This window comes from Haemorhous mexicanus, chromosome 2 (assembly GCF_027477595.1).
Source record: "Haemorhous mexicanus isolate bHaeMex1 chromosome 2, bHaeMex1.pri, whole genome shotgun sequence".
NCBI classification, from domain to species: domain Eukaryota; kingdom Metazoa; phylum Chordata; class Aves; order Passeriformes; family Fringillidae; genus Haemorhous; species Haemorhous mexicanus.
The window spans coordinates 5,158,330-5,176,100 of NC_082342.1; the positions used below are offsets into that span (position 1 = coordinate 5,158,330).

At 49.6% G+C, this 17,771-nt stretch overlaps 1 protein-coding gene across 2 annotated transcripts in view; it reads left to right on the forward strand.

The window, feature by feature from the left end:
* The first annotated feature begins 632 nt into the window (after positions 1–632).
* Positions 633–17,771, forward strand: part of IGSF3 (immunoglobulin superfamily member 3) — a 94,300-nt gene continuing 77,161 nt past the window's right edge. For both annotated transcript variants that reach the window (XM_059872305.1, XM_059872313.1), the window contains exon 1: positions 633–757. In XM_059872305.1, the coding sequence (XP_059728288.1) occupies positions 715–757 (43 nt within the window). In that variant the 5' untranslated portion in view covers positions 633–714. The remainder of the gene's footprint in view (positions 758–17,771) is intronic.

Here is a 17,771-nt window from a genome sequence, read left to right on the forward strand (position 1 = left end):
TTTCCGAGGAGCGCCCGAGGACTTTCTATTTTTATTTTTTTTCCCCCTTTGAAACAAAGGAACCCGCTTTATCCCTGCAGCTCCTTCACGACCCCTACCCCACGCCACAACCCTCCCGAAGGCACCGCGCTCCGCAGCGCCGTCCCAGCAGCGCCGCTCGCCGGGGCAGCAGCGGCCCCCGCGCGGGGCCGGGGCAGCGGGCGGGCCGGGGCGGGCCGGGGGCGGGGTCTGCCGGCGCGGAGGAAGCGCCGGGCACCCGGTGGCGGCGGCGGCGGCAGCGCTGAACGGGCGGGTGGGCGGGCAGGTGAGGGCGGCGGGCCGGGGCGAGCTGGCGGCCGCGGCGCCCCGCTTATTTTTGTAACTTTCCGGGGTGGGGTCTTTTTGTTGTCGCTCGTGCCTTCCCCCACCTCCTCTCCCCCGCACCTTCCCCGTGCTCTTTTTTTTTTCCTTTTTTTTTCCGCCCCTTGGTGGAGAGGTTTTTTTTCTCGCTCTCCTCCTGCCTCTCCCGCGGGAGCCGTCGGCGCGGAGGGGAGGCGCGGCGGCCGCCCCGCTGCGGGGGCGATGCCCCCGCCTGCCTTGGCGCCTCCCCGTGCCGGCCCCGCCGCCTTCCCTTTGTGCCGCCGGGCCCGGCGCGACGCCTGCCCCGGGAGCCGGCGCCCCGCGGCGCCCCGCGGCGGGAGGTAAGGGCGGCCGCCGCCCCGCGCCCCGGCAGCCATGCGGACCCTGCGGCCGCAGCTCGCCTCCCTGCTGCTCCTCGGTAAGTGCCCGTGGCCGGCGGGGAGGGGAGGGGCGGAACGGGACAGCGCGGGGGTCCCCCGGTGGGGCGGGCGGGACGGGACCCCCGGTGGGCTCGCAAGGCGTGCGGGAGGATCAGCCCTTGTCAGTGCCAAGCGCCCGTCCCCAGGAGTTGTCACTGCCCGCGCTGCTCCTGTGGTCGGAGGGAGGAGTGGCTGAAAAAAAAGCCCTCTAAATATGTGTGTATATATATGTGTGTGTTAAATAAACCAGGGTTTCATCTCCAGCCGCAGTGCCCCGGTGACCACTCCTCGCCGTGCCCCGGGGCGCGGCGCGGGGTCCGGCCGGGGCGTGGGAGCAGTGGGAGCAGAGGGGTCCGGCGGCTCCGGCTCCGGGCGGGCTCCGGCTGCAACTTGGGAAGGCGAGCGGCCGTGCAGGGGCTTGCTGCTGGGGTCGGGGGTGTCTCGGAGGGGAACCGTAAGGGTAGGGAGTTACACGGGTCTGTGCTGAGCTTGCACAATGAAAGCGGAGAAAATGCCTGGGGTAAGGTAGGCTGCAGAAACAAAGTGCTCTGCTTGGCTCTGGAAGAGCGCGTTGAAATGTAGAGGGAAGGCAGTCCCTGCTGCCGTGAAATGCAATTTGATTGCTTTGTGCTGCCTCTCAAAGTCCGGTAGTCCCTTCTCTCGGCCGGCGTTTTGCACCCCGTGAACCGTTAAACGTGTGGTTTTGTCCCGTCCCACAAGTGCCTGCCCCAGGGATGACTGCGTGCAGTTCTCTAAAGTCCTTTGGGATCCCAGCGCTGGGTGAGAGATGCTGTGGGAAGGCGAGATTCCTTCCTGCAAATTCGGGAAAAGCAGAATACAAGGCAGTTAAAACGCCTCTACGCTTCTAGCTGCAGACCGATGTGCGGGGCTTAAGTCCTGATGAGTTGATAGGAACATTTGTGGAAAATACAGACGGCACCCTCACACTGCTTTCTGCCTGTGTATGTGCAGAGCTACCTCGGAGCTGTTTTGATTTGCCTTTTCATTGGTACGATTTTCTGCTGGCATTAACGCTGTTGAGGGAAGAAGCGGCAGGGCTGGCAATTTTACTGTCTCGAGAATTGTCACATACATACCTGCTCTGCCAATTTGGAAACAAGATCTCTGCTAGAATTGCAGTCTTGTTTCATGTCTGTAATTTGGGGGGTTTGGTGTGCTCTGCTGTCTTTAGCAGAGAGAGGGAGCGAACTCTTTGAAATGGTTTTGGAGATGGTTCAAACTTCCCCTAACCACCAGCTTGCTTCCACGGGTTCCCTGGAATAAAAGCCATCTCCGAGCGAAGTTTATGCAGGGTGCCTTTGCTCCGTGAGTGCAGCGAGGCTGTCGTAGCCCGCAAGATGGGTGTAGGCGAAGGGCACGGCGCTTGCTGCCTTGGCTCTTCGCACGCTCCGTCTCTGCTGCTGAAGAACAATAGCACTATTCTGGATTAGGGATTCCTAATATGGAGCGCTCGGGTCCGTGGGTCGCTGCGCGCTCCCTCCGGAGCACGCCCAGCTGCTGCGGCGGAGGAGCAGCAGAGGGCATCCCTCCTCCTGCCCAGGGCATCCCTCCTCCTGCCCAGGGCTCCCAGCCGCTGGGACCCGCCACACCCCGTGCTGCTGCTCATCCGGAGCCCTGCCCGCTGCTGAGGCCGCCCCGACCCCCTGCTTGCAGGAATTACCTTTCTGCATTTGACCTAAAAGCGGCTCTAACCTGCCTTGGTCCTCCCCGGGGGACGAGCTGCGCGGTGTCATCTGTCGCTTCAGAGGATAGGTTGCTTTTCAGTGGTCCCCAAATCCCATGGACGTATCTAGTTCATAAAACATCGTGCTGGCCTCCCTGTGCTGAACGTGAGGCTGGTTTTAAGAGCAGGATGTGTACCACGTGTATGCCTGGAGTTTCTTTTCGTTCTTTTCACCTGGGTTGTTCCCCGTTTGCCCAGCTGCCAGTGTTAATAAAGCTGGGGATGTGTGACAGTGCCTCAAAGCTACAAGTACACAGAAGTGCTTTAGGTTGCCCCTTGTAAAAGTGAGACATCGTTTGATTTAGTTGAGTAAAAATGCATGTTTTGTAACGTAAATGTGACTGACTAGAAAAGGACTGTTGCTTTCCAAACAAGTGATGTTAATGCTAGAATATGGGAATAAGATACTATGGATCAAATATGCAGAAAAAGCAATGCAACTCATTCTTTCCTTCCCTTTCTGCGAACTCATTAAAATCACTGAAGGAGGAATTGTGGTAGTGGAAAGAGATGGTGGGTGATTTAATACAATATATCAAGCATTACCTACCAAAATCCAAGTAACTGGGAAACCAGGGTCTGAAAACCCACATCTGGCATGTGGGTGTAACATTTATAGGTATCTGCTGTTTTTTCCCCCTTCTTGCTGCAGCGTTTGTTACAGGGTTCTTTAAACAAGTGGCACTTCATCACAACAAGTACAAAATGGGAAAATAGAGCAAGTGCTGTAAATAATCCTCATGCAGCAATGAGACCATTAATACTTGTGCCAGCCAGTGCTAATCCTATGTGTAGTTGCAAGATTTACCTCCTTTTTTTTTTTTGCAGGGAGGGATGCAAAGTCTGGTACTCCTCATATTTATAGTGTAATATATAGGAAACACAATAGGCTTCTGGGGAACGCTGAACTCATTCATGTCAGTGACTGGTTTATGAATAGTTCTGCTTTTGAGTCTCTTGCAGTCTCCAGAATACCACCTGTGAATGCAATTTACGGCTCTTTGTGTTCAAACATTGCATATGTATATATGTACATAGACTCATTACCCTCTTCCTCTCTCTATTCATGCATAGTAATTGGTGATTTATTTGCGATTCCTAGAGGGGAGCAGAGCATGCATAAGGTCTTGAAGCAGCAGCTCGCTTGGAAATGGCATGTTGGAGTGAAATACCCATGCCAACACGAGGTGACTCTTGGAGAGTGGAGGGGTGATGTTCCAGGCCTGTCTCCCGGAGGGGAAGCAGCAGTGTGCACTTGGCTGCTGCTCAGGAGTTCTGCTCCAGCATCCTCCTGCTCCTCTGCTGCCTGCCCCGGCCCACAAGTCTAGGTGTGATCAACCTGGGGACTGCTTGGCTGGAGGGGAGCATATGGAGAAAACAGCCTAGTGGGTGTTTGCACACAGGGGGTTTGGGGGTGTGTTTGTTTACCACAGCTGGCGGCCCAGGAGCGTTGCTGGCGCCTCATCTGCTGCTCGGTGCATTGTCAGCAGCAGTGGCCAAGATTGTGCTTTCTCCATCTGCGTCTGCCCTGAGTCCTGAGCCAATTCCGCTGCCCTCGTGCCTGCGCCCGCTGCCTCGGCATCACTGTGCTGTGCAGTGCTGGACCTGGACTGATCCTGAGTGTGCTGGGGTGGGCTGTGACTCTGCTTCATTTGGGGAACGTGTTCTGGAACGTGCTGTGCAGATGGCTCTGGCCATTTCCTTGTTCACAAGGTGGCTCTCTGGGTGTCCCTAAGGCTGGAGACTGCTGCAGCCATCAGGGCTCCGCTCCTGCCCGTCCCCAAGTGTAATTCTTCATGGGCAGACTCCCTCCCTGCAGTCTTGGCCAGACTGTCTGACATCCTGAGGCTCCTGCAGATCCTGTTTATTTACACAGGAGGTTTTGGTTTATGCGAATTGTTGTCTTCTAGTTGACCTTCCGTCAAGTTAGATGTCTTTATTAAAGCAGTTTTTATTGCAAATCGAATGTGTACTTAGAACACTCCTACCAGACCCATTATATAAAGTGAAAGGGAAAATAAACAGTGCTGCAGACCACAGGGAAGGGGGTGGGAGAGAGGGTCATAGGGAGAGCATCACTTCAGTGTTGGGAGACTTGCTGATGGTTTTTTTTAACCAGGAAATTGCCTTTTTAAAAAAAAAAAAATCTTTGAAGTTTTTTTCTTTTGGTCTTTCTTGGTTTCTTTCTTATCCGTACAAAACTGGTCAAGCGTTCTGTCATTGATTTAAAGGTTATACAGTCTAGTTTGAAGGCAGAGGTGTTTTCATTGGTTTACCTTGGATGAATCAGAGTGCTGTAACCTGAAAGAGTGCTCTTTGCTGTCTGATAGGTAGCAGTCTGCAGGATTCCTCCTGCCCAGGAACTTAAAGCACCAAGAAAATCACCTGAAAGGCAGGGGAAGATTTTATAGCACAATAGGGTTTTCTTATTGTTGCTGGGGTTCCTCAGCTCATGATTTGACTTGTCTACTGGTATCAAGGGCGTTTAGGCCCTCCAGCCAGTGTCTGGAAAACTGCTGTATTGTGATTTGCTTCTGGCTTTGAAGTTCCTAAATACTTCTTAATGATAACCTGCTAAATGGGTTTTGACTCCATTTTTATATTGGCATTTCTTTCCTAGTCGTATAAAATCTTCTTAAGGAATAGTTCTCTGTGTTAGAATACTAGGAGACGTTTAGCATCTGTTTCTTATCAGCCATGGGGAGGCTAAAATGGAGCCTTTCCTGACAAAGCTGGGTTTGATCACACTGAAGGCAAAGAAATTGAGTCTGCAGCTGCCTTTGGTGGGTCTGGGGTGTCTCTGTGCATCTGTGTCATGTCCAGCTCTAACCTGTTGCTCGTCCTGTCTCCATCAGGAGGAACATGTTTCAAATGATGTAAGTCAGTATGCTTTTTCTTGTTAGGTTTAATTAGCAAGTGGCAGTGAGACAAGAGGAAGTCTTGCCTTTCTGACTGTTGCTAAAGTCACATTTCAGTAAGTAATTGGACATGAGCACAAAACCAGACCATCTCAGCTAAGTGATGGGAAAGGGAAAGGCTTTGACACTCAGGACTCGTACCATTGCTGCACAGTACTTAAACAAATGCCAAAAAGCAGGGATGCTTCTGAAAGGAGATGTTCCAGCCTGGTTCCTGCCCAGTGTGGCAGGCAGGGGAGGGTGCAGGTCAGGGTGTTCACGTGAGGACCAGTTGGAGGGACTTGACTGATCTCAAAGGTAACTTGGCAAACACAGTAAATACATAGAGGGACTGTGTGTGTGTGTGTGTGTCTGCTGTGGAAGTAGATCTGTTTTTCACATGGTCCTGCAGATGCTTGTGGGATCCCAAGGGAAGGAGGGTGCTGTGGAGGCAGGTGGCTGGAGGGCATGGCAAGTTTGGCTGGCTGGGTTACCCAGTTTGCTGGGGCGGGCATGCTCCGTGTCCCAGGGCCTCATTACTGTGGGTCTGAGGATGTGTGACCAGTTACTCAGCCCTCCAGTGAGCTCAGTGTTTGCTCCAGCCATTCTCTTAAATCTTACCAGCATCTGACAGAGGCTGCCTGCTCTGTCCTGCTTAGCATTTAGTCTGTAGTTTCTGGCTGAAACAGCTGCCTGAACCCTCCTATGGCTCCTCTTTCCTGATTTTACTCCTGTGTTGATAGTTCCTTGATGTTTCTAGGTCTGTTTCCAGCTCTTACTGGGCAATGATCCACAGGGAGGCAAAAGGTGCTGCACTGCAAAGTGGAGGAGTGGGAAAAGGATCACAGTCTGATGGAATGATTTGGGTTGGAAGGGACCTTAAAGATCATCTAGTTCCACACCCCCTCCCTGCCAGGGGTGGGGATGCCACCCACTACACCAGGTTGCTCAAGGCCTATCCAACCTGGTCTTGAGCACTTCCAGGAATGGGGCATCCACAGCTTCTCTAGGCAGCCTTTTCCAGTGCCTCTGCACCCTCTGAGTAGAGAATTTCCTCCTAACATCTAATCTAAATGTCCCATTTTTTTAATTTAAAACTGTTCCACCTTGTCCTATCACTTTCTGGCCATCTGTAAAGTTGTTCTCCATCTTTTTTATAAGCCCCCTTTGAGTACTGAAGGGCTGCAGTGATGTTTCCCTGGAGCCTTTTCTTCTCCAGGCTGGAAAAAAAAAGAATGAGCCAAAGGAAAACATTAGGGTGGACAAGGAAGGTGAAGAACCCAGCTGGTAAGAAAGATAGAGGAGAACAGGCTCTGAAGGAAGGATAGATCTTGCCAAATGCCAGGCCTTATAGCATTTCAAGTGTCAAAGACTCCTGAGTACAAAAGACACTCAGATAGTGAGGATCTGTCTGTATTTGTCCTGTTCCAGAGCAGTGTACTTACCACTCCTCTTAGCTGACTTCTTTCCAAACAAGATATTGATTCCATCTGGGGCATGAAAAATCACCTAGCACTTCTCCTGTCTCTTCTGATTTTGGCAGACTTAAGACTTTGCTGGTCAGGAGGGGATGAGGTTGCTGCTGAAGTGCAGGAATAAGAAGATTCCAGTGCAGTTTCTGGTGACAAAGTTGTCCCAGTTGGGATCCAGAGCAGCATCTGAGGCAGCTGCACAGCCATTAGCACTGTCAGGCATTTCACTAATGCCAGTTGTTTGCTTTGCTGTTCTGAATGTTGTTTTCTGCCCCTTGCAAAACAGCTCATCAGGCTCTGATGTGTTTGGAGGTGATTTTTGGTAGCTGTTGTGGCACTGCTAAGTTTTGGGGGGGGGTTAACTAGTGACATGAGTCTGGAATTGCTGTCATTTGCTTGGTTTTCCCTACTCTGCTCGCAGAAGCTGATAGATTTGCTTCCCAGCAAATATGTTCCCTTTTAGAGTCTTTGTGATTACAAGGGGAATAACAGGGAATGATGGTGCATCTGGGGGATTTTTGGGGTGGTTTTTTTTTTGGTTGTTCCTCCCACATCGCATTCCTGATGTGTCTGCCTGAGGCCTGCTGTCACTTTTATGACTTTTGGGCTTTGTGTGGAAGTTGATAAGCTTGTCAAAGGGAGATGGGAGCAGGGGGTGAGGTAGATCTATTTTTCAGCAGACTCTGTAGTGCTTTGAGAGGAGCTCAACACTGACCCAGGCTGCTGTGAAATGGGTGGTTTCTGAAGCTTTTAGAGAAATGGAGGCTCGAAGATGAGATACTGAGCCCCAAAATAGCAGGACTTCTGGTTATTTCTTTGGGAAAGAAGGGCTCTGATCTCTCATGACAGCAAGGTTATTAAAATTTGGCTGCTAGCTAAATTGGGTTTTTTTCATCTTGGATTAATCATGTTGTCTCCATTCAGCATCAGCACTATGAACATAGGAATCTGCCCAGGTTCCTCCAACTCTCTCTGAAAGGGAAGCTGGACCATGAGTATGAGAAAGCAGTTGTTTGTTGCCAGAAGTCATCCAGAAGCTCAATACTCTGGAAAATCATACTGCTGGAATCTGGCACTTATTAACTCGAGTTACCCAGTACCTAGGATCCAGCCAAAGGGCTCTGGCTGGCTGCCAAGCTGAAATTACCAACCTGGGTGTCAGGCCTTGTTGGTTCCTTCTTGATAGCTTGAAATAAGGGCTTCCCAACCAGCATTTGTGTGCCAGCCTCTCTTCTAGTCATATTTATTCTTAGAGCTTTGTAAAGTGTTCGAGGTAATTATAGTACTTACTAATATTTATTCCGTTCTGAGCAATTATCTGAATGCGTTTATCTCCGGTGTGCTTTCGAAGTGCTCTGCCCCCTCTCACCATATCATCTCATCTCCTGACTCAGTGCTTTCTGCTCCTTCCCCTCTCACACAGTCCTGGCCCCTCAGCTTCTTCCACCCTCCTGAGTGTGCTGTCAAGCTTGGCTTTCCTCTGCTGGAGGTTCCTGGATCCTGTTTTCCTGCTCTGCTGTCTAATCCCATTACAGAGGAGGGATGTTTGCTCCGTCTTGTGGGGGATGAGTGCTGAACCGCCCTGCCAGGTGCTAAGGAGCTTTCCAAGGAAGGACATGGATACCAAGGGAAGCTGGGCTGGCATTGTGCCATCTCCCAGCTTTCTGCTGGCTGCCTGTGGCCTGCAGACAATATCTTGAGAGCTCCTGCTGAAGGGTTTGACCTTTATGCCTGCAGTGTTACCCGGCGCCTACAGCAGGAGTCACAGCGTGCAAATTCCAGTGCTTTCTTCTGACTTGTGATATAATGGTAGGCCAGTCACTCTGTCTCTGTTCCTGGCTGCTTGAAGTAGAGAGAACGGCTTAAAAGGGGTCATGGGATGTTTTGGGGAGGAGATATGCAGCATTAGGGCTGAGGTCTCGTTTGCTGTCTGTGAGCAAACAGGCGGCTTTTTTTCTTATGCATGGAAGAAAACATGGCATGGAAGAGATTGTTACGGCCTGATTGATTTCACTCTTGGTGTTAGAAAAAGAAGAAAATTGATTTTTACTTTGAGCTCTGTGGTGTTACTTACCTGCACAAGCTCTCTTGCTTATCCTAGGTGAAGGAGAGCTCTCCTTGCAGCCCCATTGGGCTGGTGGGGCACAGCCCATGTGACTGTGCTGTGATTCATCCCAGCCATCAGTGTTACAGCAGCACAGTTAATCTCGGGGTCACTGGCACCTCAGGAGCTGTTACGTCTAATCAGTCCCATGCCATGAGCTGGCTGGCAGTTAAATCTAATCTAGAGTGTGGAGCTGCCAAATGCTTGAAGTTTGCCAAGCACTTTTTCCTGTCTGCTGTGAATGAGTTGGACTTGAGCAGGATCAGCTTCAGGTGCCTTTCCTGTGACTAGGACTCAGAGTCCAGCCTCAGATACCTGTGCTGCAGAGGGGCAAAAGTTGTGCTGAGTCCAAAGGGCTACAAGAAGCGTGTAAATCTACCTGCTCATCTTCATATGTAGATATCAAAACAAGCTTTTCTCATCTCACGTTGCATTTTATCCCACCTCTTCCCCTTGCCTGCACGAGGAGAGGGGTGATCTTTCAGATACTGCCATCATTAGAGCATAGAGGGACCTCGTCTTTGTTCTTTTATAAGTCTTGCCTGAAAAGTGTAGTTTTTGGTTTTATGTCCTATTTTCTGCTGCTCTTACACCTCATCCACTCTAGAATTGTCCAGTTGTGCCTGCAGGGTCCCTCTGCAGATGCTACCCTGTGGCTGCCAAGCGAAGGAATGGTAGCTCTTACTCGGTGGTTATTCTGATTTGTGCCTGGCTCTGGTGTTTGGGATAATTTTTTGTCTTTCAGTCTTTGCAGGGAAGAACGTGGCTGCAAATGGGTGGTGGGAAGGAGGTTTGTTCCCTCGTGGAGCAGTGGGGAAAGCTATCTGAGACTGCCCTGAGCAGCATGGGGTTGTGTAGGGGAGGCAAGGAGCTGATCTCTAAGAGGCTTGTCACCTCTTCTCACAAGCCTGCCCCTGTTAAGCTGTTGTCACCCTTCTCATCTGCATCCCCTTGTTTTTTTAGGCTGGCTTGTTTTGGGGGAGGGTGTAGGGAGGAGGGAGGTAAATGTGAGGAAGGATTTTGCTGTGTGTCAAATGCCTAATAGCTGCTCTAGCAGATCCACTGGGATACATTACTGAAAGCATCCTAATGATCTCAGTGTAATGGATTTGAGCCTTGGACGGCCACTTGCTGGGAAGGGGATCCCAGAGCTTTGTGCTTGGCTCCTGGAGGTTGAGGGCTGGGCTCTTGACAGCAGACAGGGCAGGCAGCAGGAGCTGCCTCAGAATCACAAAATCAATTAGGCTGGAAAAACCCTCTTAGGTTCTCAAGCCCAGTCTGTGACTGAACACCACCATGCCAACCAGACCATGGCACTGAGTGCTGTGTCCAGTGGCACTCAGACACATTCAGGGGTGGTGACTCCATCACCTCCCTGGGCAGCCCATTCCAATGTTTCATCACCCTCCTTAGGGTACCCATCCCTCCATGAGGAAGTGTCAGAGAGGAGCCGTATGCAGGGCTTTGGCGTGGCACAAAAATGACTCAGTGGGAGGCTTGGCCAAGCACCAACTCCTGCTGTTACCTCAGAAATGTAGATTACCAGAGGCTGCAGTTGTGTGGGTGCCAACTAAGTCCCTGAAGAGATGTAATCTGAGGAAAGGGTAATTTTCCTTACAAAGATATCTGGGTGTTGGTGGGAGAGGGGGACATGCAGAGGAGCATGACCATAACTGATACCAGCAGCCTCTAAACCTGGCTGCTGATGGCACATGTGGGAGAGATGTGCTGGGGAATGTGGCTCCCACCCCACTGCAGGAGCAGCACCCAGGCTCTGCTGTCCCCATTCCTCTAACCACTGCTGTTCCTGAGGTGGCATCAAGCAGCCTTCTCCTCCTGGCACTGGTGGTGACCTGGGAAAGATGGGGGGCTGTTTCTTATCTGCAAAAATTACAGGATCAAGGGTCACATGAGAAAGGAAGGTTCCAGTCCTGGAAGGTACCAGTGGAGCTGTGAAGACCCCTGCAATAGAGGTGGGGATGATGAAGAAGGGGTAGAAATGAGGGTGGGAGACAGCAGGAGTGGAGTTTTCTGGTGGATGGACAGATGTAAAAGAAATGCATGTACGTGATCTTAAAAGTGCTGCAGTAGAGATTCTCCATAGTTACTGGGGTGATCAGCATCATTTTCTAAATCATCCTCCGTATGTGGATGCGAATCTTGAGTGTGGGTAGGGTGAAGTGAGGCTTCTGGGGAAGTATGCTAGTGGGAGGCTAAAAATAAATTATCAAAAGAAAGAATTGAGAAATTAACAAAGCTAAACGGATGTATGCAGCTCTAAGAAAAGGGTGTCATATTTGAAAGCATATTTTTGAAAATCCATTTGCTTAGTCATCTTACAGATAACTTAGCTATTTTTGCCTTCTTTGCTCTGATGACACTTCACTGTCTATATAATAGGTTTAGCATCTGCATTCTTTTCTAGTGTAAAGAGAAAATATATCTGCTAATTTTGAGTTGGCTTTGTAGAATTGCTTTACCTCTTGGCTGTGAAATAAATAAGATACTGGTCCTAAAACTATTTTAAAGAGAATAGTTGGCATTATTTTCCATCTAACTCATCTTTTTAACCCATCTGCCATGTCTGCAATCGAATTTGAATAGCTAATATCTACCCTTGCTATTTCATGTGTAATAATAACTGCCCTCAACTGCTCCAGACATTAAAGTGATGATGTTTGGGTTCAGCACAGTAATCTACGGGGGAATGAATGCAAGATCAAGGGCATTTGCAGGTTTTTATTTCTTTGTGTTTGCAGGGGCTGTGGCACTGCTAGTGGGTTGCTCACAAATGGTGTCTTAGATTACCTCTTCTGCAGGCAGCAAGATTTGCATCTTGCCATTCCTATTTGATCTGCAAGTGGTGATGAGAGCTATATACTTGAATTCAGATTTTTCTGAGTAGCAGTCTGCAGTCATTAGGGCAGCACTTAGACCCCAGAGGCTTTTCCCATGTTTTCATCCTGTTTCAGTAACCGTGTCTCTTGTTATCTTGTTCCTGAATATTTTCTCTAGTAAGAGGATGCTGTTTGTTGCAGCTGTTAAACCTCAAATGTCTTGAATCTCCCTTAGGGAAGAGAGGGGAGAGTTCCTGAGGTTTCTGTGTAAGCAGACTATAGAAACACCTACATGTCTTTCCCAAATATACAGCCAGGAGGTATTATTGGTGCTGTCCTAACCAGCTGATGGAATCTGGCTGCTTCGGCCTGTGATTCCTCCTTCTTGCTGGCTCACTGTGTTGAAGGGGTTTAGTAAGGAAACAGGGATAACAAGGATACAGGGATTCTTTGAGATTTTTTTCTTTTTTTTCTTTTTTTTTTTTTTTTGGCATGCAGTGGTACTGGATGGCTCTGGTTGCTTTTGTCAGAGCAGTGTAGCTAGGAGGTGTCAAAGGAAATTATGGATGTTTGTTCGGTTTCCTGGCTGGATGTACCATGTGGGTTTTGGAGAAATGTGCATTGAATAAACATTGGGTAAATCTCCTAGGACTAGCACAGCCTGGGAGTGGTGTTGGGAGCTGTGCTTATCTTCATGGCAGGATTTAAAAAGAAACGTTTGTATGAGAAGGGTTTTGCACCCTGTGTTTGGTTCCCATCGGTTCAGTGATTTGTGATGTTGCTCCGTCTGTTCCCTTTAAAGCCAGCTGGCCAACCTTAGGAGAGGATTATCTGAGTAAAATTCTCCAAAGCCTATATTGCTGTCAGAATTCTTTCTTTCCCCCTTTCACTGTGCCAGAGGTCAGCCCCAGCCCAGGTGTGACCACTGCCACATTTAAAACCTTGGGTCCAGCCCTTGGGATTGCTGGAGCCCCTGGAGAGACAGGCTGTGCCCCTTCACTGGGTGGCTGTGTGTGAGATGGCATGGCCCAGGCAGAGCCAGTGGGGATGGACACTGCCAGGAGGGGCAGGAGCTCTGTCCCAGGTGGTGACAGCTTGGTGTCTTTGCCAGGAGTGGCCTGTCCTCAGAATCTAAGGAATCCAAGGCAGGGTGTGCCATGATCCTTTGTCCCTGCTGCCCCCACAGCCATGCTCCCTCCTCACCAGGGGACCCAGGGGATAATGTGGTGGCAGGAAGAAGCTCTGACCAAGTGCCAGGTGCCCCAGGGCCTGGCAGGGAGCAGGTGGCTGTGTGGGCATGGGGGCACCTTCCCAGCCAGGAACAGCCTGGCTTGGGCAGGGGCTGGCTCCTGTGTGCTTTGGGACATTGGCCAGGAGCAGCCAAGTGCCTGTGGTGCCCAAGCCTTGCCACACGAGCTTGTGCAGGACATTTAATTTTGCCTTCACCTCAGGAGGTGACATTTCACAGCTGTGCTAGTGGGTGCAAGCTGTGCCAGCCCTCACCACCAGTCTGCTGCTGCTGCTGTGAGGAGGGGGATGGCCTCAGCAGCTCCTTTGGGATTGCAGTCCCAGCTTCCTGGCCCTGCAGCCCTCCCTTCTCCCTGTCTTTTTTGTGGTCTCCTCCAGCTGTGTCAATCCCCGACAGATCTGGAGCGTGTGTGGTGTTTTGGTGCAGCTGCTGGATCTGTTCAGCTTGCATCAATCGGTCGCTGTTAAGGCTTATAATCAGTGTAAAATCTCTGGGGTGCAGCTATTTGCAGAAAAAAAACAACCCACTGCACCCTTCCAGACTTGCATCAAACAAGAGTTTTATTCTCATTAATTGAATTCCTCTAGAGTCTGATAACTTGGGCATGTTGAAATCAGATAAATAAAACCCTCCCTCCCTGGTAGCTGTGTAAGCCTTTCCTTAACTCCCTGATCAGAGGGGACTAGGCTTTGCTAAGTAAGTAGCTGAAGATGAAAACTCCTGCATACATCTGCTCATTGGGGAATGTAGGCAGGAGGATGCTCAGAGTGGTGTATTTAGGAAAGGTCTTCCTCATCCCCCACTCTTCCTTTTCTCAGTTCAGTAGGAAAGATTTTTTTTTTTTGTTTAGTGACAAATGCTGTTTAGTTAGTCGCCCTCAAACACATCGTCTGTGTCTAGAAGTTGGGACTCTGCCTTCTTTTAGACCTTCAGATAAACCTGCAGCCCTGCAAAGTGGCAAGTCTGCCCTTGCTGAAGTCAGGGTGTATGGCATTTGGAGCATCTCTGGGGCTGCGCTGCCCCATCCATCTCATGGATGCTGAGATAGATTGCTCTGGGAGGCAGAAGGGCGTTTGGACTGGTGCCCGAGGTGTGGTGTGGCTGAGCTGATTCTGTAATCCTGAAAAAATCCAACTTGCAGCTTTTCCCAGACTCCATACATCAAATGAGACTTGCATTAAGTTAAGGTCATGTCCCTCTGTGTTGCATCTCTCGTGTGTGTAGTTCTTGTCTTGGTGCTGAAGGCTGGGGCCCCTCTTGTTCAGCAGATGCTGTTGGTTAGTCCAGAGTCATTCCTCCCTGCCCCTGGGTCACCCATGCCATAAGGAGGTACCTGGCTTGCCAGCCAGCCTTGCATGTCTTGATTTTCAGTCAGCACTGCTCCTCCCCTTGAGGGTCCTTCTGTTTTTCTCTTCCTCTGCCACTCCTGCTGCTGCTTTTTTTGTGCACCCTGGATTTGGATTTCCCCTGTTCTCTTTTATCAGTGTTTCTGCCCCATAGCTGTTTACACCACCAATGCAGTGGCATCTCCCCTCATCCCCAGGACACTTTTTCTGCCCTCTCTTCTGCCCTTACCATCTACTGCTTCTGCTCTTGCTGTCATGCAGTGGCATGAGTCCTCTGACCATGCTGACCTCCCCATCTCAGAGCTTGGCCTCATCCCTCTCTGCCTTGTCTCTCATCAAGTCTTTTAATTTTTGCTTTATTGAATGCTGATTTTGGTATTGCCCCTCAAGCTTGGAAAGGCCCTTCTCCGCCTTCACATTTGCTTCTCAGACTGTAGGAACTTTATGAAGAGAGCTGGCATACAAATGTTGGTCTGTCTTCACCTGTTGGTTTTCTCTGTGCTGCTTTCCTTCTCCATGCTTTTCACAAAGGTAGAATTTCTAACCTTTCTGCTTGTCTTAAGGGTCCCAACTAATTTTTCCTTGTCTCTGTCATTTGTTTTCCTGCTCATAGCCTCTCTCCTTCAATGCAAAGCTGCTTTATCCCCCCCCCCCCCCCTCTGGCAGCTGCTGTGTCCTCTTCAAGCCCCATGGGATGCTCTGTCTGGAGCTTTTGCCTCCCAGCTCTCTGCCAATTTAGTCTGTCTCTGTGATTTACTTCACAAGGGCTTTCTTAATAACCCCCACTGCCCTACATCTTGGTTGTGATCAAACATTACCTTTCTTGACATTGTAATTGACCTTGCACTGACCAGTTTTGGTCTCTTCCTGGAGTGATTTCCTCTAAGTTCTGTTGTCTTTGTCTTTTCCTGCCTCTGACAGAGCTTTTCTTATGACCTTATGAGTTTACTCCGTTACTCTGGGTTTGTTTTTGTGTGGCTAAAGGGGGTCTATTCTATGACCCCCTCCAGATCTTCCTACAGTCCCTGCCTCTTTGTAATTTTGTCCACTCCTAAAAACGGGAGTGGGCTCTCTGCTGCTGTTACTGGCTTGTATTTCTGTTCGATTCAAAATTCTAACCTCGGTCTCTGGTGCTTACTTACATGCATGTGCACGCACCTGGGTCTTTCTGCTTAAGGAATGTAAGCTGCAGCATTTCCTAGCCATCTCTGCCTCTGAAATTCATTTTTTTTTTTTCTTAATTTTTTTTTTAAATTATTTTTTGTCTGCTAGTTCCCCTGAATTCTCAAATTAGTTCCTCCTCCTCCTCTGCTGTGCCAAATGCAAGATGCGTGTCTTCTCTTTAAAGCCCTTTCTACCTTTTCTTTCTAGTGCTTCTTCCCTCTGTGGTTTTTGATTCCCAGCCTCTGCCTCTCATTGTGTTTCCTCAGGCTGGGTTCTCAGAGAAAGAGGGCTTATCTGATCATGCTGCCTCTGCCACCCCTTTGCAGATAACCTGGAAGCCCTTTGGCCAATTTTACGCAAATTTGACAGGAGTATAGAGCTCGGATATAAACAAGTTCCTGCAAGCCTTGTGAAGAGTAGGTGGCTGAGTCAGGGCAGTGGCAGGGCACTGCAGGAGACCCTTTTCTTCAAGGGCCTCAGCAGTGCTTCCAAATGACTGTGCCAGCTGTAGGAGAAGCTCCAGCTGGAGCTTGCAGTCAAGTCATTAGTCTCAGAGACAGCCTCCCTTCTGAAGGCACGGGAAGCTAGGCTTCATTAAGTCTCCTGCTCTTAGGGTTGTGTTGCTGAAAGTGGTGGCTTGAAACCCTTTTATTTTGCTCTGTGTGATGGGGAGTGACCTGCAGTGAGCACCTGCAGCAGTTCTTCGCTTGCTGCCTTTGCATAAGGCCTGCTAGAGAGCTGCCATCAGGGTCTCCCAGCAGACTGAGACCTTGGCACTTGCTCCCACTCTGCCCTGCTCTTCTTTCCTGCCCTCTCTTGACCCATCTGCTGGCTGGCTGGAGGTGTTGGCTCACAGTGTGCCTGAGCTGGTGCGTTATCCCAACCCATTAAAAGAGTTGTTTGCCTCTGTTCCCCAGAGAAAAAGGTCTTCCTGCTCTCCTGGTGAAAACTCTTTCCTTGGGTCATTCTTTTTTCAGCTCATGTAGAGGTCTAGCACGGGGAGAGGAGTGTGTGTATTTTGCTAGGAATAAAGTGAGTGGGAAGGCAAGACAGCTTTTTTGCTGTGGCAGCTGGTACCTAGATCAGCTTAACTGCATTGTGAAACCACATTTTTAAACTGAGTCTCCTGGGATGAGGGTGTTTTTACCACCTTTTCTCTGTAGCTGGTGCAGTGAGGTTGCTCTGCGTAGGTGCTTGGTGCTGAGCTAAGGTAACTGAGTCTACAGCAGTGGTGAAAATGCAGTTTTGGAGAGTCCTTCACAGAAAATTTGAGGTTGGAAGGGATCTTTGGAGATCATCTGGTCCGAGCCCCTTGCAGGTTGCTCAGGATCATGTCCAGATAACTTGGACTGTCTCCAGGGAGGAGACTCCACAATCTCTTGGAGCAGCCTGTGCCAGTGTGCAGTTACCCCTCACTGTTGTTGTTGGTTTTGTTTGTTTGTTTAGTATAAAAAGTGTTTTCCTGTGCTTTCCAGCTGGTTGGTTCCCCCTGATGCACGGGCTTGTTCCTCCTCAGGGAGGAGGATTGCATGATTGTCCTTACTCACTGATAGTAGTACTGTGCTTAAAAGGAATGACTGTACCTTTCTCCCTGGAAGAAATAGTAACATAAATGCTTCTGCATCCCTTTGTTTTGTTTTGTTCTGATTTCCTTTCCAAATGCCAGAAAGCTCCTGTCCTCCCATTTGAAATGAGAGCCTTGGTAGTTTGGTGACAACTGCTGATAGTCTGTGTAGCATGTCAAACTAATAAATTATAGTGTATGCAGACAAGGAGTTCTAACATCTTAATTAGCAATAAAAGGGAGCAGGTAGCTGAAGAATCTCCCTGGATCTTTGTCTGTCTTTCAGGGATGCTGTCTGACTGAATCACAGAAGTTTTGAGAGGCAGCATCTTGCTGCTGCTTAGTGAACAGGGAAGAATCCAGATGAATTTGTGGGGAGGAAATGGAAACTAACTGCTGCTATATGGCTGTACTTCATATTCCTGTGATCCTTTATGGTGGGGTGGGAAAACTATCTTGGAAAAATGCATGCTTTTAGCCAGTACACTTGACTTTGGGGATAAGTCATTTTGCTGTTTACCTGAAAGCTCTTTCTGCTGAAGGAGTACAAGATGGCAGCTTTGCCTTGCAAATTGAATGTTGTCTCCTGATAATCGTCGTGGCTGAGGGGCACAAATGTTTCTTTGGCATGCCAGA